This window comes from Cynocephalus volans, chromosome 6, assembly GCF_027409185.1.
Source record: "Cynocephalus volans isolate mCynVol1 chromosome 6, mCynVol1.pri, whole genome shotgun sequence".
NCBI lineage: Eukaryota > Metazoa > Chordata > Mammalia > Dermoptera > Cynocephalidae > Cynocephalus > Cynocephalus volans.
This window is the reverse complement of record NC_084465.1, coordinates 18,039,144-18,064,333: the sequence shown is the minus strand read 5'-3', so window position 1 is coordinate 18,064,333 and position 25,190 is coordinate 18,039,144. Positions and strand designations below refer to the sequence as shown.

General features: G+C 42.8%; 1 protein-coding gene across 2 annotated transcripts in view; it reads right to left on the bottom strand.

Annotated features, from left to right (window-relative positions):
• Positions 1-25,190, bottom strand: part of KIAA1549 (KIAA1549 ortholog) — a 126,254-nt gene that overhangs the window by 42,479 nt on the left and 58,585 nt on the right. For both annotated transcript variants that reach the window (XM_063101193.1, XM_063101194.1), the window contains exons 5-12: positions 24,624-24,754; positions 22,361-22,544; positions 20,752-20,811; positions 19,409-19,557; positions 15,601-15,778; positions 11,726-11,910; positions 2,355-2,551; positions 449-564 (exon numbers count right to left, since the gene is read on the bottom strand). In XM_063101193.1, coding sequence (XP_062957263.1) covers positions 449-564; positions 2,355-2,551; positions 11,726-11,910; positions 15,601-15,778; positions 19,409-19,557; positions 20,752-20,811; positions 22,361-22,544; positions 24,624-24,754 — 1,200 coding nt within the window. The remainder of the gene's footprint in view (positions 1-448; positions 565-2,354; positions 2,552-11,725; positions 11,911-15,600; positions 15,779-19,408; positions 19,558-20,751; positions 20,812-22,360; positions 22,545-24,623; positions 24,755-25,190) is intronic.

The following is a 25,190-nucleotide window of genomic DNA, read 5'->3' as shown; positions in this document are numbered from 1 at the left end:
GTAGGAACAGGACCAAGCGTAATGGGCTTGGGCCTAGGAAAAATAAAAAAACACTTTCTGACAGTGACATCTATGAAATCCTTGAATGGGTTCCTAAGAAAGTCACTGTATCCTGGGGGCAGCTTTTGAGACTAGGGTTTCCAGTTGATTCCTCCTTGTCCCTCAGGCAGGAAGATCATTAGGACTCTAAACTGGAATGAAACAAGGCTCTTAGCCTTAATGCATACCTCAGTGAATCCCTAACCTCTAGCACAGCCCCTCGCCTCAAAACAGAAACCGGTACAATGTTAGGTGGTGACAACTGATGCTGAGAAATTCACCATACGAATGGTGAATATTGTTCTACAGAGTTTCTCAAAAAAGGCTTAGCATTGGAAGTAGAGTGAAACCCTAGGCTGTGGGAATCTCATGATGGCTAATTTTAACGTGGACGAGAAGAGTCACAGACCGCTCTGTGGGGCTCTGTGTGACTTGCCATCGTGGACCACTCCTGGTGTCTTATCGCCTGCATCCCTGTCACTGGACTCTTCACTGACGGTAGAGTCAGCATCAGAGGGAGAAACTCTGCAGACACAAAACAAATTGCAAACATTAGAAACAAGAACGAACGAAAAGAAGAAGGTCACATTAATTGGGATGTGGAAGTCAGGTAGAAATGAAACGGTCTAAAAAATTATTTCATGGCACAGCACCTTCAAGGGTCACATTAATATCACATAGCCACCTCCCGAAGACAGATCAACACGGCCTGCTAAATGGCTCAGCAGGCTGCATTTCAACAAATGCTAGAAAATTAAGTGCCAGACTGGAAGACGGACCTGCAGCTACTAGGGCGCAAGGCCTGACTTCTGGGCCTGGGTCATTTCTGGACCAGCAGGCTGGGTGCAGCATGAGTTGGATCAAAGAGGACCCAGGGTTCTGGCCTGGTTCAGGGTTAGCTTGGTCTACAGAATCCCTTGGAGTCCAGGGTAGCTCTGCAGTTGCCCTAAATAACTCCAGATCTTTGGAAGATGCCTTCACTTACAACAGTAAGGCAATGATCACTACTGAGATTTGATTCTATATGTAAAAAGCAAGGATATCACAGCATCCAGGGTGCACCAGGCTAGCGAAAATCCTTAATCAGTTAGCACCCTGTCTCCTTGGGATTCCTGGCTTCAATGGCAACATGAAATGCCAAGACATTCTTGTGCCCCTGATGGATGCTAAGATATTATATTAACCATGCAAACCACTGCAATGTTGTGACTAGATGTTTATGATGAGGAGACTACCAGGAAAGAAGAAAAATACTTTGCAAAATCTTATTAGTGTATTAAATAATCTTTAATGATTCAATTTATTCTTAGCCTGAAAAATAATTAAGCAAATAGCATCGCTCTACACAATTCATTTTCCTTTGTAAAGATCATACTCTAACATCCATTACATTCTTAAAACTAGGTCAGCACCTCTGGGGTAGGTTTTCTGATGAGACGGATACTATGACATAGTTTCAAATATTGGTATGATCACACACTTTTTCATTCTTAGCAGAAAATCAGGACTTAGCATTCCAAAGCTCAAAGGCAGGCTGGTAGTCTGAGGCTTCGGTAGCCAAAACCTGATGATATTATGACTGAAAGTCAACTTAACAAAACCTGATTCAGGAACTTTGTCTTCTTTAGCATGGCTGCAGACCTTCTCCCAGGATCTGAGGGCAACGAGGGACTTCCAGGTAGTTTGGAAAATTAATAAGCAATTCTCCATGTGCTTTACTTTGATAGGAGGAATGGAAATAAATTGGGAATGGGGGGCTGAGCAGGGAGGGGGCCGTGAAGAGCCCCGTGCAATCTGCTAACAAAGGTGACACATGGGTCGCTGGAGAAAAACACACAGGAGGACGCGAGTAGGGTGGCCTGCAGACAAAGCGATGAAATCACAGCCAGCCGCTGGCATAGCAGGCCAGGACAAAGAAGCCAACAGCGGCTGCGTGTGTGGCGTGTGCTCTGCACATTTTATACGTGACTTCTGGTATTACCTCCACAGGGCGTAGCACGCTCAACTCAGAATCTATACACTTGAGCTGGTTAAAACCTAATCAAGTCTGAGGGGGACTGCCAAACCATCCCAGGTATTGATTCATAATGTTACACACTTTGGGGAAAGAAATCACACAGCCTCCTTTGGCAGCCCACTACAGTGGATCGAGAACACTCTTGGGTTTGTGTGCGACTCTGGGCAAGTCACCATCCTCCGGGGCTGCAGACACAGGGCAGTACTCACCCTTAGCCCTTCCACTATTGGACACTGACAACCTGAAAACAGAAAACATGCTCCGCAATAGAAAACAATACCAAAAGCCCAATAATAACCTTCCTCTGTGGCGGATGCTCTTAGAAGGCATCTTGGACTTGGGGCTTGGCACATCTCCATTTTCAGAGGGCGTGGCGTGGTCCTTTATGGGTCCTGGCAGTGGCGCTGGCTCGTGAATGATCAATATGTCGTCTTTATTGTGCTGCCCCAGATGCTGCTTAGCAAAATCAAAGCCCTTCACGCTAGGGATCTGCAGCTAAAACAAACACACAGGCACACGACAAACAAGGTCATTAACCCGACATCTGAGAACTATAAGAGCGATGATGAGGGCTGACAAGAACAACCCAGCTCCTGACCCAAGACAGTCAAGTAGATGGCAGAATCTGATGGCAATTCCACCATCCAATCCAACAAGCATCTGCAAATATCAATGTGCGCAAGGTTCTGTTGCCCCAGAGTCTGAGGAAAAGACAGATACTTGTGAAAGATGAAACGAGTACTAGGATTAAATAGCTAGACCATAATGAAAAGACAACCCCTGACCCGTTGTCACAGTAGCGTACCATGGGATTCCAGAGACAGCAGCATGAGCAAGATATTCTTCACAGGGCAATGGGGACATGAGCAGGCCCTGAGGACAGAAGGACTTGGAAATAACAAAAAGAAGAGGCTACACAGACACGTTCTAGATCATGTCAGGGATGAGAGAGATCACATTAGCTGCACTACAAGGGTCAGAATGAAGGGGAGTGGGAGAGAAGGCCAGCCTGTATACAGACGATATATACAGGCTTGCCCCCTGGGCAATCTCAGAGAAAAACCACGAGATTCAATCTCCAAACAGGCAGATTTCTAAAATCCAAGGAGACAGGACACAAAGGGACCAGTAAGAGAGACCAGCAATGCCATGTGCATGAAATCGCGAAGACCTGAGCCCAAAACCTTAGCAATGAAAATGGGAAGGAATGAACAACTCTAGGAATCAGGCAGAAGGATCTGGAAGCCAAATAGACATGAGAGGCAAGGAAGAGAAAGAAGCAGGTGATGACCTGAAAGTGTCAGGCGGGGCATTCTGACCAGTGGAAGTGACATTAAGAGAAAAAGGTGAGTTGTGAAGGAATGACGACTCAAGGAGATAAAACAACAGGTTTCCCTCCAGACATGATTAGTTTGAGAAGACAGAAAAGGCCCCAAAGGAAAGTGGCATGGTGTAGCTGGAGATGGAAGACAATAGCTTGGGGGAACTTTCAGGCTGAGATGTGACTTTGAGAACCATTTGCATAGAAGGTGACATGCAGGAGAGTTGAGATTTTTCAAGATGAATACAGATTCTACCGATAAAGTGTTAAAGGACATCTAACAGTTTGGGGCTAAGAAGAGGAACGGGAAGCAAGGATGAAATAGAAGGTGACTTCAAAGAAACAGGAGAATTTGGAAAGCTCAGCATAACAGAAACCAAAGAAATAGAAAGGAGTGGTCAACAAAAGCTGAAGGAGAAAGGGGTCTTCAGAACAAGTCCGCCACTCAGTCTGGTGGACACAGGCATCCTCCCCAGGGATTCACAGCACCAACCAACGCCAAACCCACAACCGAGGCCCGTGAGCCTGCAACCATGGAGTCCAGGCCTCAGCTTCTAGGCTGCGGCAGGACAGGAAAAACACTCCGAGGTACATAAAAATACGGCAGTAAAGGGAGGGCACCAGTTTTCTGACACCATTTTGATGACACTAAAAGGACCAAGGGTGGATATTAAGTTTCCTTAATTCAAGCTTGCAGAGTATAGAAAAATGAACTGCATATACATAGTTGTCCCAAGAGGTGTCCTCAGCAAGAACGTCATCTGAAAACCAAGGCCCTCCTAGTCACGACGTATTCCACACCTATAACAAAGGCCTATCAGTCAAGACAAAGGCCAAAAAGATCTAAGGAGTGATTTTAGACAACATACTACATATAGAACAAAAAGGTTTTGTCATATTTGTGCTACCTTTACGGAAAAATGAGGGACATCACCAGTGGCTTAGGTCTGTGACCTAAGGACTTTTTAACACTAAAAATCTAGGATCAACAGGAAGAAAAGTAGTCTGCAATAATGATCTCCGCCAGCAGAGGGAGACAAAACTTACTGTAAATATAGTTTACAGCGATGTTGCTTGGAAACAAAAGGTAAAGACGGACCTGCCTATATTTTCTAATTAATGAGATCATGTTGCAAGAACAGGCCACTCCACCACATGTGCAGTTTGTGAGTGCACACTCCCCTGGCTCAGGAACACTATTTGGCAAACAATAATCCCAAACTGGCCGCTCCTCGGTCCCCTTCCATCCCCCTCTAGTTTATTTCCTCATCGGTGGGACGTGGATGAATGAGCACAATGATCCCCAGCTGATCTACCCAAACCTCTGGGGGCAAACACTTGCCTGGAGTAGGCAGCTCTTGAAGGAGATCAAATTCCACATGCACAACCTCTGTCTACACTCTCACCGACAAGTGATGCTCCCCTCTCCCAGCCACTTTTCCTAAGAGTCCTCCACTTTACATAAGAGGGGCCCACCTCTCATCCATGCAGCAGCTTCCTGGGGTGCTGTGTCCAGAGGTGCAGAAACCTCTGGGACAGCAAATGAAAAGACAATACAAAATGCTGGTATTGACAAACCTGCCCCCCCCACCCCAACTGAGGCACAATAAACCTGCGATATGGCTTCCTTTCTTTCCCTATTTTGTACAAGGATACTTCAAAAAGTCCATAGAAAAATAAAATTAAAAGATAATACAAATCTTTCCATGCATTTTTTGAAGCACCCTTGTATGTATTTCTTTAGGGAAGAGATGTGGCCAAGAAACAGGATAATTCGGTCCATGCTGGGATGATGTGCATTCAGTTATTCAGCCAAGGGGGCGGCAGGAGCACTGATGTTTTTATTTAACAACTTCACCTCTGCCATCTCCCAGCTATCAAAGAAAGATTCCTCCACTGCTGTGGAAAAATCCAGTGAGAGCGAAGCAAAGAGGATGGCAGTGAGAAACCCAGAAGGCACGGTCTCATTTCATCCAGCGACAGATTCCCAAGGCTCTGTGCTTTATCTGTCTTTGAAGTGGAACGTTCAAAAACTGTTCAACAGCACACTGGAAAACACCAACATGCACGCTTTCTGCAAGTTCACCATTCTCAGGAATGAAAGAGTGTGGGAAGCACCCCTGCTTGCCAGGCCTCAGTTGGGGTCTTAATGCCCTATTTTGCATCAAAAGGACAAAGAAGTAAAAATGTCCATGTTTATGTCTGCAAGAGGAAAATTACAACTTCAAATCAAAGGCATAAATGATCGAGCTAAGTTAGTATTATATACTTTCTTGAACATTTATTCAGACTTGCAGGATACTTTCATTAACTTCTTTCAAATGATTACTGGACAGTGAAGTCTTGTTCAGGTCACTTGAATGCAAGTCCCCCTTTCTGCTCATTTATTCAATATCCCTGCGTACTTATTAGATTTAGATTCACTGCACAGCAAAATGTTTGGATTCTACCATAAATAATATACTTAATGGCAATCATCAATATGGCTTTTGTAAAACCCACATTTACTAGTCCAATACTTTTACCTCTTTTCATTATGAATTTCCACAGATTTAACTGCACTCTTAAAAACAAAGCATCTATACATGCATGGGTCAAAGAAAAATTAGGCAAGCTAGAAGGTAACTCCTGAATTATAAAAAACACATTTCATATGATTAGGATGGATTCCTCTCTCTCTCAGACTTCGATATGCTATCCTAACTTATGATACGTAATTATTAATATTACCTTTACCTTGAAATGAAATTACTAATCCATCTGTATAATTCTCAAGTGTCCATCTGTCAAGCCTTTTGTTTTTCTGGCAGCTGCCCGTATGGAGATCCAAACCCTTGACCTTGGTGTTATCAACACCACATTCTAACCAATTAAGTCCCCTCAAGCATTTTTAAGACGGCTGAGAAAACTGAAATTTGACAATTATTCACAGCTGATGATAAAAATCCTAACAAGCCATTTCCAATTTTAGTGGGTTGCTTTTACGCCAGGTGTACCTCATTTTAGCTCCACAAACAAGGTGCCTCTAAGTGAAAGAATAACAGATATAATCAACAGTCGTTTAATCACCACCACTATCATTTAATAAATTGCAGGAAAATCCTTTTTGGTATATTTTCCAGCAAGAAAACGAATGCCTCTAATGACTGGTCAATAACCTCTTTTACACGTTACAGGGTCTGCTTTAACAAAACTGAAGGCGAGGTTATAAACTAACTGCCTCCTCTAAGCAAAGGCCTCCAAAGTGCAAGACATGAAAATACAAACAGTATTGCCTCTACAGTGCCATCTGCGTGGCCCACGTCTAGGCACTATTTGTCTTCCTTGACAAACTTTCAGGGCTCATGTAAGAAAGAAACATGACGATGTATGTGAAAATACTTTATAAATGCCAAAGTACCATACAAATGAGACTGATAGCATCATTGTTGCTGTGGGTTGACGGAACATCAAGCAGTTAATACAAATAGCTAACAGTTCTCAGGCATCAGATATAGCTAGAGATATAAATTCAGATATAATATTTTGTAAGTCAGCAACAGGATGTTTCACATGGTAGACCCTCCATCAATATTTAATGACTGAATGAATTTCAAAAAGGTCAGCTGAAACACCAAGCTTACTGGATTTTACAGGTAATCGAGAAAAGGGTATATGTCATGAATGAGGGCACAAGTCCTGTTGACTTATTGTTATTCCAGCTAACGTCTTTAAATATATCCATTAGACCCTTGCACTTCTCACAGGCTGGGTGAGTCATCACCTTCTGTAACAATAGAAATGTGGTAACTAATCTGTGCTTATGCACAAAACAAAAGCCGTCTGTACAAAGAAGGAAAAAATTAGTGGAAACACTGCCCCCCGCCCTGTACGGAATTAGCTCCTTTTGTTTCATCCCTACTTTCTGGACCACTTTTTCTAGTTTTCCCACTTCTTAAAAAAAAAAAAAAAGTCAAGTCTGGCTGATATTATGTCTCCAGCTTCCATATGCAGAATAGGCTTCAATCGGTATCTTATAAAAGAAGAGATTAATTAGAGTTTTCAATATTCATATTAGGACTCGGTTATTTCTGAAGAAGGATGGCTCTTTTGTCCTTTCTTGCTTTAATATATCACAGTGGGGACAGGCCACATTGTCCGTCCCCCAAGTACCGAGGCAGACGCCTGATGAATTTTATGAATTTTAAAATGCGTGGGCCATAATTACGAGTTTAATAAGACCCAGATGAAAAAAGACACAGTCAAGTCCCCAGTGCTCAGGTTAGCCTGAGCCCCTGGGAAGGAGCAGTTAAGATGACAAAAGAAACCACAGAGCAAATCCCAAAAGTGTCTGAATAAAAATTTGCAATCATGTAGAGAGCGCTATTAGAAGCATTTATTATTATTTGATTGAAGAATCACCACAACCACCACGCTGTTTCCATTCTGGAGGTGAAGAAAAGGTAAAGTTACTGCCACCTGTTTGTCTTCAGTGTGGCCCATGCGGGGACTCTGGTAACCCTGTGGTGTGGAAGTCTGGGAGAGCAGAACTCAGATTCTCCCATCGCAGGCTGCAGCAGGGCACGGTCAGCCGCCTGCGGGTGAACTGAGACCATCTACACGTTGGATGGGACAGGGACCCCCACAGAGACTCAACAGCACCCGCAAGGTGAACTGAATTTGGCAGAGATGGAAGAAATGCCCATCGAGTTTCTCTTCAAGCCACTGCCCACGTGGCTCCTGAAGTGATCGCTCCAAACATAAATATGTTCAAGCTGCTGAAAACCCGTCGATGGTTGCCCACTGCCTACAGCATGGTTTCCAAGCCCTTCTGTGTCCTGAAAATCTCCCAGAGCCTGGGTATACGCTGTGCCCTTCCTTACAACCTCTGCTCCAGCCTTTCTGAGCTCCTCGCCGTTTCCTCTGCTGGACCCGTGTCATCTGGCTTCATCTCCCCAACTTTTAAGCTTCAGTGCCAGCATCACCTCCTCTCAGAAGGCAGAGGGTTCCCACGACGTGCAGCAGGGTGCTGTGCCGCCTCTGTGCTCCCACAACACGTTAGATGCTCTCACACTCCTCTGCATCAGCTCCTGGTTACCTGTCCTTTCCCTTACTAAAGCCCTTGAAGGTGGAGGTCACGTGTCATTGTGTTTGTAACTTAGCCCAGTCCTGCCTGGCTCACTATCTGGTGAGTGAACATCCAGTGGCTACGGTAGCTACACCTGGCTGCCTGCCGTGCCGACTTTAGGAGCACCCCAGGGTGCCAGCTGGTCAGCAGCTATGGTCCCACACCAACAATGAGGTGTGGCCTGTCCCCATCAGAAGGAGCAAGTTTCCATGGGGCCAGCAGCATCCAGCCAGAGCCATTCATATCTATAAAGAGAACTTCAACAGGGTGAGAAGGGTCCAAGCTGGAGCTTTTTAGGTCCTAATAACAAATAATGACTTTGGACTACAGATTAAAGAGAATACAGATAAAAGAAAGACACAGAGGATTTTTAAAAATTTATTATTGGAAATAAGAAAGGGCCATGACTCAAAACATGACAGAATGGTCTCTCCCTCTTATCATATTTCAAAACTAATCTACTCCCAGACAATATGAAGAGGTTTCTTTCTCGTTACAAGGGGAAGGGGGTGTGGATTTTAGGTCAGCAGATTTATTGTTTCCAGATGTTTGCAGCTCTGGGATTTGCTAAAGGATTTCGGAGAGTAGTGACGAGGCAGCATCGGGGGAGGGGTGAGCAGGAGGGAGAGAGGATCAGAAAGCCACATAAGCAGGAAAAAGAACTTACAGTCACAGGGGAGGCTAGCATCTCTGTAAATTACCCTGCGCAACAGGCTAAAGGCCCTTCACTACTGCCACATAACCTTAGAAGAAATTTTGCTTGTGGAGTAGAGACTCTTGTTTTTAAACTCAATGACGGTCATCTTTTTTTTCTTTTTTTTTTTATCATAAACATGACAAGATCTGTACAGTGGGTTACTACTGTACCAGCAAAACGAGACCAAGCTTCTGAAATGCTGGCGAGGTTCTGCCCTCCTAACAGAGTCAACAGACAGTCATTCCTTCGGGGAATCCTCCAAGTGGAAGACCTTTCCTATAAACATGTTGTAGAATTGTATGCACAGATCCTTGCAGCACTTGCAGGAAAGGGCTGGAAGTTCTATTTGAAACTCTGTCCATTTGATTTATAGCAACATCTTATTTCGGAAGTAAAAGTGAGAGAAGGAGAGAGTTTGGGGAATATCCTGTTTTGTTTTGTTTTTTTGTTTGTTTGTTTGTTTTTTTAAAAGATGACCGGTAAGGGGATCTTAACCCTTGACTTGGTGGTGTGAGCACCACGCTCAGCCAGTGAGCGAACCGGCCATCCGTATATGGGATCCGAACCTGGGGCCTTGGTGTTATCATCACCACACTCTCCCGAGTGAGCCACGGGCCGGCCCGAATATCCTGTTTTGAACCCAAGAGATACTGTTCTCAGACAGTTTATTAAAGTCACAGATTAATAGATGGGCTTCTGCAAGGAGTGTTTATGTTAGGACATACGGACCATAAGAGAGCTAAATACATAACCATCTATACTGGTTAAGTCTCTCTGTAACAATACTCTTCCACCAGAACAAAAACATTGCCAAACCTATTGTTGATCTTACTATAATGAAATTCACACTATGAATCATTTAGTATATTAAGTACTTTTTCCCAGTTTTTTTCCATGCCAGTCACTAACAACAAAAAGCCTTTAGCAGATTTATATAAATAATAAATAGGTAATACAATATTAATGTATAAAATACTCCTAATATACATGATAACCATGAGCTTTCAATTTAATGAAGATTTTTGCTTTTTTTTTTTTTTTTTTTTGGTTAATTCATAGGAAAAAAGAATACTCTTCATTTACAAAAGTAAAATAAATTTTAGAAATAGTACAGTATTTATTTTTTCATTTCACAGGTCTAGGTTTATAATCTGCATAATTTTTTTTTGTTTTGTTTTTTGTTTTTGGTCTTTTTCGTGACCTGCACTCAGCCAGCGAGTGCACCAGCCATTCCTATATAGGATCCGAACCCGCGGCGGGAGCGTCGCTGCGCTCCCAGCCCACACTCTCCCGAGTGCGCCACGGGCTCGGCCCTCCATAATTTTCTATACCAAGATAATCACAACAAAATTAAAAGATCAACAGGGCAATCCTTCATTCCTTGTTATTTTGCCTTTTGCTTGCTTGTTCTCAAACTTTTCTAGTAGAGGGAGCCCTCTAAATTTGTAAGACCCATAGAGGGTACATGCTAATAAACACCATAGTAGCCGACTACCACTTTCCATTCCTTTGGCAAACACGCTGACTGACAGTCACACTGTGCTACAAGTCAGCAGCTAGGGAGTTCTCTAGTACTCTGGCATGTTTTTGCTCACACTAGGTGTGCTAGATGCTGAGCAAAACTCAATTTCTTTGCTCTAAAACCCAATGTGACAGTCAAATATTTTAGAAACCACTGAAACACACGTGTGAAAAGAGAATTGCTGTTTCTATAAAAACTAAGTCGAATGCTTTGGAAAGACACATGAAAGATGGCTGCTAAAAAAATTTACTGTCAGTGTAGGTGAATTAATTCTAAAACACTGCAGAGTTGGGTGGGGGGGTAGGGGAAGTACTAAAAGAAAAATCTAGAGAATTGTGCACTCAGGTTGCTTTGCTCTTTTCTAAAAAAACTCATACTAGAAATTGTAGCTGATACATTATGGGTGCTGTTTATTACAAGAAAGACCATACAGAATTCCTCTTAACAGATCAACACTCAAAATAAAACAAGAGACTTGGGATACATCAAAAGACTGGCAAATAAATGTCCATTTATATATTTTAAGTTAAAATGTTTAAGGCATATAATACCAGTTTTTAATGATTAAGTGTTTTTGATAAAGGTGGATAAGTGGGTTTCCAATATGGTGCACAGAAAACAAAAAAGCTATCCAATGGAGCTGTGTATAAAAGAGATAGATACAGAGGTCTGATAAAACCTCCCTTGGCTCCTGTTCTCTGAAAATATCTTTTACAACAGATCAGAATTCATACTCGGAATGAATGTGATCTTCCAACTGACCCTCTCAAAAGTAAAGTCACAGTGGATTCCAGAGTTCATGTCATATCTGAGTCTTTATACAGCTTCATGTTCTTGGACTATATTTATTGCTACAGAAGAAACGGGGTTCCAGTGATAGACATGAAGGCAAACGGAGACCACATGACAGCCAGAAGATTTCCTTAACAGCCCTCTCCCCCGTCTTGAAGTATCAAGAGCCTAAACTCATCCTATCCCTGCCCCAGAAGATTGCTCCTGTGAGCATGGGCGAAGAGTCTTACCTTCTGACGCTGCTGAATGTTGGCTACAGTGTCAGGCTGAAAGTCCAGCTTGTCGGTGCGGCAGAGTTTCCAGTAGAGGATGACAACGATCACCATCACCACCAGTACCGGGATGACCACGCCAACAATGACCCACAGGTTGTTGCTCTGGGACTCCGGGGACGGCCTCTTCACCCTGTCCACAGCTGCAAATGAGGAAGAAAGGTCTTTAAATAGTTCCTTTGCATCTCATTTACTAGACTAAATGTGTCTTCTTCTATGAGAAACTCATAAAGTCCCTGACATTTCAGCTCAAGACAACTGGTTATAGATTATAATCTCCTGATGACAGGAAACGTGACCAAGCAAACAAACAGAATATCACATGTGGAATACATTAGGGATCATAATGACAGGCACAATGTGTCTGCAGGCACACGGCTAGTTTAACGGCAAAGCTTGGTTAATTTCAAGTTTTCTGACTTCCAGTTTATTTTACTAGCTCACCCCTAAATTCTCACTGCACAATGTTTCCATACCAAAAATGGTTCTGTACAACTTTTTTCAAAAGTGGTTATCTTCAAAAGTGAAGAGAAAAGCAGCTACATCTCCAGAACTCAGTCATGACCACGTGTTAAGCACAGCAGTGAGTACAGGACTCACGCCCTCCCAGACGGCACGAAAGCACGAGTCTGAGCTAGCCGACCTGCAGGAGGAAGACCTTCCCTCTTCCACCTTCCCTCACTACTCAAGTCTCCTACTTCACAAATGGTGAAGTGTACTGGACACAGTTCTGAAGTCGGGACACAACAGTGAACAAGCAGACAAAGTCCCTGCGGGAAGGAGAGGGAAAACTATCAAGTACATGAGTCACTAAACAGTTTTATATAGTTCTAGTGCTATCTAGAAGCAAAGAGCCACGAGACAGAGCATGTGCACAAATGCAATCGGTTATTTCCACGTCAGTGATTTCGAAATGATGAAGATGGCAATGTCCACAGCAGTGTCATTCACAATGGCCAAACGACGGAATCCCCTCCATGTCCAGCAACAGAAGAACAGATAAACAAAAGGTGGTTTGTACATACAACTGAATATCATTCAGCTTTCAAACGGAAGGACATCCGGACACACGCGGCATCACGGATGAACTGTGAAGACACTATGCTAAGTGAAAGAAGCCAGTCACAAAAGGACAAATATTGTATGATTCCACCTACATGAGGTCCCTAGAACAAGCAAATTCATAGCGACAGAAAGAAGAACGGTGGTTACCACGGGCTGGGGGGAGGAGGAATGTGGAGTTATCATTTGGTGGGTACAAAGTTTCTGTGTGGGACGATGAAAAAGTTCTGGAAATGGAAAGTGGTCATGGTTGCACCACACTGTGAATATCCTTCATGCCACTGAATTGTACACTTAAAAATAGTTAAAATGGTAAATTTTATAGTATGTATATTTCACAATTTTAAAAAATGATAAAAATGATTCTTAAGTTTTTCTAAATGAAGCTCCACTGTGCTAACTTGACATGTGAAGTCCTAAGAAGTGGTCTATGGGCATCGCCTCCATTTCCCCACCTGTGTCCCTCCCTAAGCCCTGGAAACACAGCTTTGAATCAAAACTCCTTTATCTAAAGCAATTTAAAAACAAAGCAATTATTAAATTACATTTTTAAATTGCAACTACATTAACTTTTATTATATTTTTAATAAATGCAATAAACGCCCATCCTTCATAAGCTCCTTGCCCTCCCGTGCTCCCCGTGCTGGGCCTCACCCCTTCACTCTGTGCTCATCCTCCACAGGACTCAGCTCCTCTCAAGATTCAATTGCTTCTCCCACAAATGTTCCAGCAACGAAGCACCCTAACCCCAAATGCCCCTTTCTCCTCTCTGCCCAACCTTCTCATCCCTTAGGCCATTTCATACAAACCTCCCCCAAGACAACATTAATTTCTCCTCGTCTAAGTTCTTTTGTTCTTGTTTTGTTTTGCAAATGGTGCCTTACTATTCTTTTTAAATGCCTTTTATTACATAAATGTATCATCTTGATATACTACCCTACTTTGCTCATTAGTCTGGTCATGACACCAAGTCTCGTCTTTGCAAATACATCTTCTTCATCACGGTCAGGGGCTAAGGCTTAGGCTCTCTTCATATCCTGTAATGGTTAATACCTCCTATGGAATCAGACTGTACCTGCTCAAGACATCATAACAAAAATGATGTGTGGTTTGAAACCCCTGAGAAATTGCCGAGGGAGGGAGGAAGCATTCGAAATCAAATGCTCTATAAAGAGAGCACAAATGAGAGCAGAGACTGCATAGGACATGGGAAATAGTGACAGAGTGTTACGTTTTCCTCTTTCTAAATTTGGCCTAAATATATAGTATATATAGGTAGTTCATTTTGCATAAAAACAACTGACAGCATAGAAGTAGTGACAGCATCGAACCACAGAGCTGAGAGAACTGGAAACTCTCCTTAGTTCTAACCTGGTAAAACAGGTTAGGCAGAGACTGTTCAAACCTGGGCCCTGCTGTTGGCTGAGGCTTCCTTCTGCCACCAACCCTGAAACCCCAGGATTGTCACCCATATGGTTTCAGTCCAAAACTGAGGAAAGAGCGGTGCAAGACCAGATGAAAGTAGCTTTGAAGGGTGCCCGTATCCTATGGCAAATAACCTTTTTTAAAACGTCAAGTGCATAGCTAGAGTGGGGCACCTCTCTCCAACAGTCAGAAATGTCATACATGATGAAATGTAAGGAAGTGTTCCTGTTATGTTTTTCTCACTGCTTTGAAACAGAACACATTAATGTGCAATCATATCTCAAATACACAGACACAAACTGCCAATGGTTATTTGCTTAAACTCCCGTCCTCTTCCGTAAAAGGGAGAACGTGTGCCCATCAGCCCTGTCCTGGTTCGTCTCCAGGGACAAGTATAGATTTCATAAAGAACCTTCTGCTACTGACAATAATTGCAAAGCTGTGATTTTTAAAAACTGCCTTTGTCTCCTACATATTCTCTCTGAGGGATTTTTCAATATTCTCAGATGCTGAATTCCTTCTCACCATTTACTTATCCCTTTATTGCTGGGAGCAAGTTTCACCTCATTCTTACTGCTCTCTGGATCATAAAGGGAAAAACATCCATATGAGAACAGCACTCTGATTTGTAAAGGTTTATTTAAAGAAATACACTCTTCCATGCCTCACCTTTTCCTTGACTTTAAACACTCAAAAATCTGTGAGTTGGAAAAGAAGGCACAGACAGCAGCCACTGCCAGGGGGCAGGAGCCAAGTACCTTCCAACAATAACAAAGAAATAGCAAAACACCTTCTAAACTGTGCAGTGGGTGAGGATAGGGTGGGACAGAAACAGGACTGAAAAGAGTCAGGATCAAGGACTTCTTTGTGTTGAGATCCAGAAGGAAGCCAATAAATCCAGGGTGCACCTCCAAGCTTCCTGTGTGACTCACTGTCCCCACCAACACTCAAAATACGACACAGAAGATTTTGGAATAAATACAGAGCAAACACATTATTTTACCCAAGACAAAATTTCTAAAAAGAGAAAGAGTACAGGAGTAGGGGGAAAATATTAAAGTTGATGCAAGTTGCCATAATTCACAATAACACCACGAATACAAAATGCTAGGCAGAAAAAACAGCAGTGAAGGCTACAGTGACAGGCAATTGAAATCCATAATCAAAAAGTCACAGCGAATGAATTTTAACAAGTGGCATCTTATATAAGTGCCACTTCATAATAAGGGTTTCAGAAATAAATCTTCTATGCACACATCAGGATGCTTTCAACTCAGAGCTCCCTATCAGAACAAGACCGGCTTTGGACCCCAGCACAGCACAGGTGACCACCCTCACGGACTTACGCTGGGCAATGGCGCCTTGAATTCGGTAACCCAGGATAATGGCTGCTCTCTGGAGATCTATCTTGTTAATCAGGTCTGAAGACCTGACCGCGCTGAGTCTTTCTCCATCTTGATCCTCCACAAAGTAGATGAGCTGCACAGGATTGTCATCTCCCTCCAGCCTCGACACATTTACCACCTGAAAGGTAACAGAAACTGGGCATTTTAGAAGCTTGTGTTTCCAGATGCCCTTTCTCAGGTCACTCAGTCCTGACTTCATTCCTCAGGATTTATTCCAATCCTCACAATAAGCTCCTTCTACCATTCAGAGTCCCAGAATCACCATGGTTCTTTCTCTTGATGGGAAGAGGGACCGTAAAAATGAAGGTTCCTCTGGGCAGAATAACAAATGTGCTTCTTCTTGCTCAACATCTTCGCTGAGACAAGGGGCATGTGAGATACACAGAACACAGGGTGGGCAGCCCAGCAGTCTCGAATCGCTGCCAACCAGCTGCAGTGCGGCCCCCGTGTCGTGGGAAGGCGCTGCTGAACTCCCAACGTCAACTAGCAGGGTGAGGTACATCCCTGGTTCTCCGACAGGACTCACGGGTCTACCCAATCCCTCCCTGAGTCTATTACCATTTCCTCCCTGTTTTGCTGGGGCAGGGTTTCTCAACCTTGGTTCTACGGACAGTTTGGGCCAGAAAGTTCTTTGACCTGGGGAGCATTACAGGATGGTTAGTAGCATCCCTGTCCTCCACCCTCCCAGTGCCCAATATGACAATCAAAAATGTCTCCAGACATCCCACTGTGGAGACGTGGAGGCAAAATCACCCCGACCCCACCGCCATTAAGAACCGCCGGTCTAGGGATAATAAGCCTCATAAATTCATAATCTTGTGGGTCAAATATTACTTTGATTTATCCCAAAACTTCTCTGTCTCTGGTGTTACAAGGCAGTCTCATAATGTTAGTAGTTCAGAATCCAGTACATCTGACATGTAACAGTGCTGCATAAATATAGCTTTTTATTTTGTTGCTCTTTCTCTTAATATGCAACCATTTTATTATTGCTCCTTTAGACTCCAGCAAAACACTGGACTACTGTGCTGAGAAAAGGATCAACAATTACTCTGAGGCTTTTATTTTACACAGGCAATTTGAATTTTTGGTCTCTACATTTGCAGTTGGCAAAATGCAGCTGCTACTTCTGCATCCACATGTGTGGATTTGTAACACCCCCCCCCCATGCTCTGGACTTGGCTGCTAGACTCCTCCTTCACCATAGGAAACTTCTGGCAAATCAACAATTTCATGATTTCACCGTGAACTCCTTCTTCCAAATCATGTCTAAAGATCCTTAAGAACACAGGTCCAAACTCTCGCCCCTTGAGAATCTGTTCTCTTTTTTTGCTTGCTGTTTTGAGGGCAGTTTCCTGAACACTTCTGCTCTCCAACCACCTACTCCCTCCCCAACAACTGTGCTGCACTGATGAATTTTTTCTTAGCCATTAGAACAGAATACTATCAAAGGGCTACTGAAAAGTAAATTATGCCCACCTGTCTCTCTACCTATATGCCTATTTATCCCATTCAAAAGTTCTAATAAATTTTAAAATGTTTTCTTCTTGTAGAAATCACAACCCCACATATCCAGTGATACTCACCCTCGATTACAAGATTCTACAAGCTTGTCCAGTCTGAACGTACTAGTCAGTAAATCTAATGCCAGCATCCTTTCTATGTGCCTGCTAATCAGATTCATATCTGGAACCCATATAAACATGGTATCATGGAGTTATCACTTTGGGTAACATTCCCAATTTTTTTTAAACATTTTTCACTATAGAAATTATAGGACTCGTAGAAATTTTGAAAAACACATGTAAAAAAGTATAAAGAATAAAAGGAAAATCATCTGAAATTCAACCAAAGAAAATCACTGTAAACATCTTGGCATATTTCCTTCCACTCTTTTTTTCCCCTATGAATTTTATAATAATATTTGGACTATACTGCATACATCCTTTTGTATCCTCCCTTCCCTTAAGCATCTTTCTATATCACTCATTAATTCAAAAAAAAAGGGTGCATTAATATTCCAACATATAAAGATTTACTATTCAACCATTCTCCAACTGCTGCACATTTAGGTTGTTTCAACATTTGCACTCTACAAACTAGGTTTTGATGAAGAGCTCTGTACACCTGTACACAAATCCTTGTCTACATCTTCCTGTTGGGTTACTCAAAGGGGGAAGAGAAGCAGAACAGAGTTTATAAGCAATCTAGTCCAGGTAGCTTGGTTAACTTTCACAAACACGATATTCCTACCTTAGGGAGTTTGCGTATCTAATTTAGCACCTTATTACATAGTTTTATGGTGCTCTATAACTGTTTTATGTGCATAAATTAACACACACCCAGATCCTGAACTCTATGAAGCCACAGGCTGTTGAATAAGGCAAACCTTTTATAATTCATTTTCATTTTTATTCTTTGTTTTATACTTATTTAATGGTTATTCTCAATTTTAATTAGTTTTAAATTTTCTCTATATTTACTGCATCTGGCAAAGGAACTATTTTAGAAACCTAAGAACCACATTTCTAAAGAGCAAAGTTGAGAGGGAAAAACTTGGTAAAAGGGTTGGAGGATGATGATGCGAATTCTAGGCAAAACTGCCACCCTCCCCTTACCCAATGTCATTGTCACATCTTTTTCTCTAATGCCTCTAAGCCACCTGCATTCCCACCCCTGCCCATAAACCCCACACTCTGAACTTCAGAGTTTCACCCTGGTTTCCTGTTTCTGAAATGACATAGCTCGAAATATCCCGTTTTCCTAGCTCTACAAGTCAGCAGTTAGTAAAGAAAAAAAATCCACTTAATTCATATGGAGAATGAAATAAATGACAGCCCCAACCATCAGCTTTCTGTGAGTGCAGTCAGTTCTCCACATCCACGGGTTCCACATCTGTGGATTCAACCAATCATGGATCGAAAATATTTGAAAAAAAAAATTGCACCTGTTCTGAACATGTGCAGACTTTTTCTTTCCTTGTCATTACTCTCTAAACAATACACTATAACAACCATTTACATGGCATTTACACTGTATTCAGTATTATAAGTAACCTGGAAATGATGTAAAGTATACAGGAGGATGTGCGTAGGTCATATGCAAATGCCACACCATTTTATATCACAGACTTGAGCATCTGCAGATCTCGGAATCTGTGGGGATCCTGGAACCAATGCCCAATAGATACTGAGGGACAACTGTATGTGCATTTTAAAATGGGTCCCTTTTCAATTCAAACAAATCTGTTTAGTGTAACCTGTCTGCCAGTTTACCGAAGTGGAGATTTTGAGTAATATGAGACAAGTGGGCTGGTTGGAGGCAGAGAGGATGCAATGCCAGAATACAGGACAGAAAACTTTCCTCTTTTTGAAGGCCTCTTCCAGAACAATTTATCTCTACGATGCTATCAATAATACTTCCCATTTCTTAAAATAGGATACATTTTTGGTAATTACAAAGCGACCTTATGAAAAATAGGAACGTGTGAGAGTAAGGCAACCCAGTAACACAATGCTTCTGCCATGCTCCCCAAGGCCTCCTGCGATACCCACCACTTACTAAGGCCTCTGTGCATGTGTCCAGACTCTAGCTGAACTGAAATGCAGCCACATCCCGCAGCTACCTAACACCGTAATCAGTCGAAATCAGAATTTTCTCATGGCGCTTTCCATTTGCATGGAAACACAGCAGGTTTTCACAGGTCTCTCTCTCCCTTCTCCCCTCCTCCTCTGACCTCCTGGAGTACCTGCACCACGCTGTTCCCGGCGGTGACGGTGGCCCTTCTCCACATGCGCCTTCTGGAGGAAACCTCACTGAGCAGCTGGGCCAGTTTGCGCTCCATCTCAGCCTGGAACACCTCATTCTGGAGCTGCTTCTCCACCACGCCCAGGAGGACTGTGCGTTGAAAGGAAACACATGCAGCACCCAACACACAGTCAGTGGTGGAGAGGAATAGAGTGTGTGTGTGTGCGTGTGTGCGCGTGTGCGCGTGTGCGCGTGTGCGCGCGTGCGTGCGTGCGTGTGCATGAGAAAATAATACAGGATTAAAGGTGGAAAAGGTGACGGTGAGAGCTCAGGAAGTGGAGCTTGTAAGTCTTATCTACAGCTCCAAGCAGACTGGTGGCCTGAAGTCCCAGGAACTCAGCACTGCAGGAGCTTGGGAGCAAAGAGCCCCTACAGAAGATCAAGCATTTTGTCTGTACTCATCTCCAAACTTCATGAAAGAGTGAGTTCATCTCATCTTCAGACAGACTCACAAACTAACTTGAGGAAAGGGTGCCTGCCTGTCTTCAGTTACCTGCCATAAGATCAAGATCTTCTAAGCAGATAATTGGCTTATCAGCACAGTCGAGGGGGAAACAGCAAGTGCTTTTCGGCCAGAACTGGTTCCAATCCACTTTTGAGACACAAGCACGGGCAAGTCACCTAATCGCTATGAAAATTACCTGGAAAATGGGGCCAGAGCACCATGCAAAGAGGTGGGGCCTTTACAAAGGAGACTGTATGTTAAGCAAGGAGAACTCACCAGGTACGGGAACCCCGTAAACGGTGACTTCTGCTCCTCTACATGCGCTCTCCCCACAACCAGTTTCTGTGCTGCTTACACGCTGGGCACACAGTGAGTCTGGAAGACTTTTGTGTAACAGGTCAGAAAGCCTTTTTCTGAAACGCCATAGCTCTAAATATCTGACCCAGGCCCTCAAGACAAAAACAAAAAAACCGTCCTATTTGCTCACTGAGCTACCTTACTTGTCCTTATAAAACCAAACAAATAATATATTTAGAAAATAAAAGCAATCTTTGCTTCTGAACTTCATCCTGTTCTGGGTTGGAAGATTGTGAGTTCCTGTTAGACTCTGCCCTGGACTTGATGTATGAATTTTAAAGAAAGTCAGTCCTTTTTGTGCCATAACTCAGTGGGATGCATTCCCACAGCCAAATTGGAATCCCTTTCTCATTCATTCTTTGCCAAGAGTTCAAGGTACCTTTTGCCCTAAATTTAGGAAACAGAAAAGGCGTTATCATTCCCAATACGACGCATAGACTTCTTCTTAACGATTCTCAAAACGTTACATAAGTCAAACATACCTGTTCTGACCCAAGAGGACTTCAACAGCTGAGATAAGTTGAGCTGTGGGTACTGGAAGGCTACAAAAAAGGAAAGAGGGAAGGAGAAAACTCTGTGAAAAAACATGTTTGCAACAGTCAGAAAGGTTCTGGGGAGTAGTGGGTACATCACAACACACTGTCTTTCCTCCACCACTCAGCTCTGATTATGGAAGAACAAAATACCAGATGAGCATGAAGACACAGAGAGCCAGCAGCTTCTGAACACACTAGTCTCAAGGCGAAAGAGAGGGACAGGAAGAAATACAGGGGCTGCTCCGGCCAAGTCATGGGACACTGCTTCAAAGAGAGATCACCCACGAGTTCTCCTTGAAATGTCACTGTTCTAGAGCAATGCACTTCCACACCGTGCTCTTCAAAGCCCTCGGCTTTCCCAGCAATGACTCAGGGTGAAGTGACCGCACGTCCTGGCTTGCTCCGGACAGTCCCAGTGTGCCCCTGTTGCCTGGCATACTTATTATGTTAGTCATACATGCATCCCACATAACCAAAAGTTGCTATTTGTAAATAACAGCTTTATCCCTGTCTACTTTTGCATTTTACAAGTTATTCTCTTTAATTAACAGTACACTGAAATACATTCAGTACCATAAGGCCATGTGGCTGTTCCATTTTGAAAAACAATTCAATTTATTTTTCGCTTGTCTTCAATTCTGTAATCTACTATTTTTTGAAATAAACATTCTCCCCAACACCTCCCCCTACCACCTCCATTTGCACTGTGAATCTAATTGCTTCAGCTGGGGAGAAAGGTTTTGCTTATTTTCGTTTATTATCTTTTTTACTTTTAAATTTACAAACAGTAAAATTCACTTTTTTTGGCATACAGTTTTATGGATTTTGATAAATGCATTTGGTTGCATAATCACTACTACAATGAAGATACTGAACAGTTTCCTCGCCCCCCGGAAACTGTCCTCCGCTACCCTCTACAGTCAAACTTTCCTCCCACCCTTAACCTCTGACAACACTTCTCCACCTCTACAGTTTTGCCTTGCCCAGAATTGGCGTACTTTTTAATAGTGCCCCTTTACTCTCAAAAGAGAATAAAAGCGAGACACATGCATGAGGAGGACCTGGAAGCCCACCCTGGCTTGAATCTGACAAGTTCCAATTTATCTGATTTATACTCTGGAGTTCAGTCAAGTATTTCATTTGAAAAAAAAGAGGTCCCAGTGAAAATATGCTGTATGATACTACAGTGGTAGATACATAGCATCACACATTTGTCCAAACCCATAGAAGGCACAACACCACGTGTGGACTCTAACATACACTATGGACTCTGGGTGATAATGATGTGTTATGTTAATGCAGGCTCTCCAGCTGTAACAAATGCACCACTCTGCTGGGAGATGCTGATAACGGTGGAGGTTACACATGTATGGGGGCAGGGGGTCCATGGGAAACATCTGTACCTTCAGATCAAATTTGCTGTGAACCCAAAAATCACTCTAAAAAAATTAGTCTTTAAAAAAGATTTTACAATTTTTAAAAAAATGTTAAAAGTTCCACCAACAAAAACATCCACAGCCACTTCCCCAACACTTCAAAGGCGTGCAGTACTTACGTTCCGCGATCTGCAGCACCGGGTACCCCAGATAGAAACTGAACTCCACCACACTCAAGTTCCTGAGCAGCTCACTCACTTCTGACCCGTTCAAATATCCGTGTGTGCTTTTAACAGCAAAGATAATCTTCACTGGGCCCCGCCGAGGAGCCAGCCTTGAGGATCCCACGGTGATATTCAAGATCTGAAAGAATGAAATTAGAATAAGTTTCTAAAATACTTTAAAACATTCAGCTGAAAGCCTGGCTATAATTTCCCTCTTACAAGTTCCCCCATGGATTTTTTTAAAAGGAGGTATAAAGTTTTTAAAGGAAGAGTAAATGGCTTTCTAACTTGGTTCCCTCTTGCAAGACTTTAAATGCTCAGTTTATTGAAAATATTTTTTACATTAAGTGATGAACTGAACACATGTATCTATAGCCTCTCTCTCTCCCCCTCCCACCCCAAATCCCACTGAAATAACAATAACTTGAACAAAGGAGAATAAATCCACAGCAGCACTGAGAATAGAAGAAAACCAGAGATTCTGTCAAATTTCTGGAAGATGGAGAAAGGACAGGATCATGTTGACATAAACCAGAACTAGGGGAAGTGAGACCCAAACGTACACAGGCACAGACCACAGCAGAGCTGAGAGCCATTCTCCCAAAGACGGCCAGAGAGACTCCCTGGTAGAGATCACAGGAAGGAGACCAAGGGTAGAATACAGATGGAGACCAGAATAATTAATGAAAAGAATGTGCCAGAGAGCTGAGTCAACTGCCCTCCCTCCTCTTTCCTCTCTAACAGCCACACCCAGGCCAATGCAGAGGCGCTATAGCAGCTACCGCATCTTCACCCAGAAGAGCCCAAAGAACTGCTCCCCTAGGAAAGTAAACCCCTGCCTAAGAGGACAAAAAGACCTTCTATGGGTCTGGGCCCTAAGCAAGAGTGGGCAGAGCCTGAGATGTCCAGTGCACACCAGTGCACACAAGACAAAGAGGGAAAGAAAACGAGAGAAAGGGCAGCTCTGCCATGAAAAACACACTGAGGCGCTCCATCCCCAAAGGAAAAACCTCCTTATCTGGACACTGGGGGTTGGTGGGGGTCCCAGTCTGCCAGTCTCTGACCACAGCCTGCTCTGACAGAGAAGCCTGTACGATATACTCCACCAGTGCTCCGATGAGTTCTCCCATCAGGAGACAGGGTTGACATAGAACCAGTCCACAGTTGAAGGAGAAAGTCGGACATGCTACCGAAATGAACAACCTGGTTCTTATTCCTAACGAGCAATGGTCTCCAGACATTTACGGAAATCTAGCAAGCAAAGGACCAAGATCAACACACAGAACAATGGCTGCAGAGAAAACAGAGTTAACTCAGGAAACGGAAGACAAATTTTTGAAAGTTCTAATTAATGTCTTTTTTTTAGAGTCTTTTTTTTTCTGGCAGCTGGCTGCTAAGGGGATCCAAACCATTGACACTGGTGTTGTAACACTGCACTCTAACCAACTGAGCTAGGTCCTCAGAGACCTTCAAGGAGACATCACATCACCATTCGAGATGATGCTACCTCACCGCAGGAAAGGCTGCAAGGAAAAGGCAGCAAAGAACAACGAAAAAAATGATGGCTTAAAAAAAAATTCACTAGACAGATTCAATAACATAATGGACACAGCTGAAGAATAAATTAATGACTTGGAGGACAAAATTTAGAAAATCTGTAAAATAAAGAACAGAAAAAAGAGAGATGGAAAATATGAGGAAAAGATAAGAAACATGGAAGGTGCATCCAGGAGTGCCAAAATCTTAGAGAGAACAAAGAATACGTAGGAAAAACAAAAAAACAAAGAAATATAAAGACAGTGGTAGTTTCCATACAATACATACAAAGCCAGTTCTTTGATTAGAAACTATATCCTCTGTGTTTAGAGTGAAGCACTGCACCTCATGGTGTCCATAATGTGAAAACGCCAATGCAGTTAGGCATCCCCCATTGGATATGCACGTTGAAACCATTCCTTTTCAGAACATTCTTGAATTTCCTGCATATGGTCATCTCTCCTCCACTCACCATATCTGAGCTCCCTTGCTATAAGCTACTCTGCAATCCTCAAAGATGCTCAGCCATTCATGCTGTGTAGACACCATGCCATGACCCAGAGGAACCGGATTTCCTCCACTGGAGGGAATAAGTGTTGAATGCATCTTACATGTAACACTGTGAAGCAATTTCCCCTTTAAAGGAAAAAGCATTCTGCTCTGCATGCACTGATATTCTCACCTGCACTGTGAGGTTATACGTCCCCAGGTGGTGTTTTCTCACTTCATAGAGGGCTGTCATCAGACCTTTCTCGATTCGCTGGGTGAAGTTGCAGAAGCCAGTATCCACACTCGGAGGCACAAACTGAAGTACTGAAAAGAAGGACAGCCATCAAAGTCCCATGAACTAGGCACTTCTTAAGTATTAAGGAATGAAGAGAGGGAAAAACGGTATCTAAGTTATTATGAATTAGTATCTAAACAGTTTCTAAATTACTAGATAATTCACCCATAGCATGGGAATAAGTACTATGATGTATTATTTCTATGTGTCATCTCATGGAAATATAGGAAGCCAACTTTGCACTAAATAAATACAGGCAAAGTGAAGGTGACTGGTATTGAAAAAGACCTAGGATAACAATTTGAGCATCAAAAGACTCAACTGACTGAAATATTTCAAATTTATATAAATTCATTTGAGATGAATTCTTAAGTATTAATTGGTGAAATGACATGATATCTGGAATTGCTCTAAAACAAGAATGCCCTCAAAAGAATTCATGGGGGATAGACAAAACAAAATTAG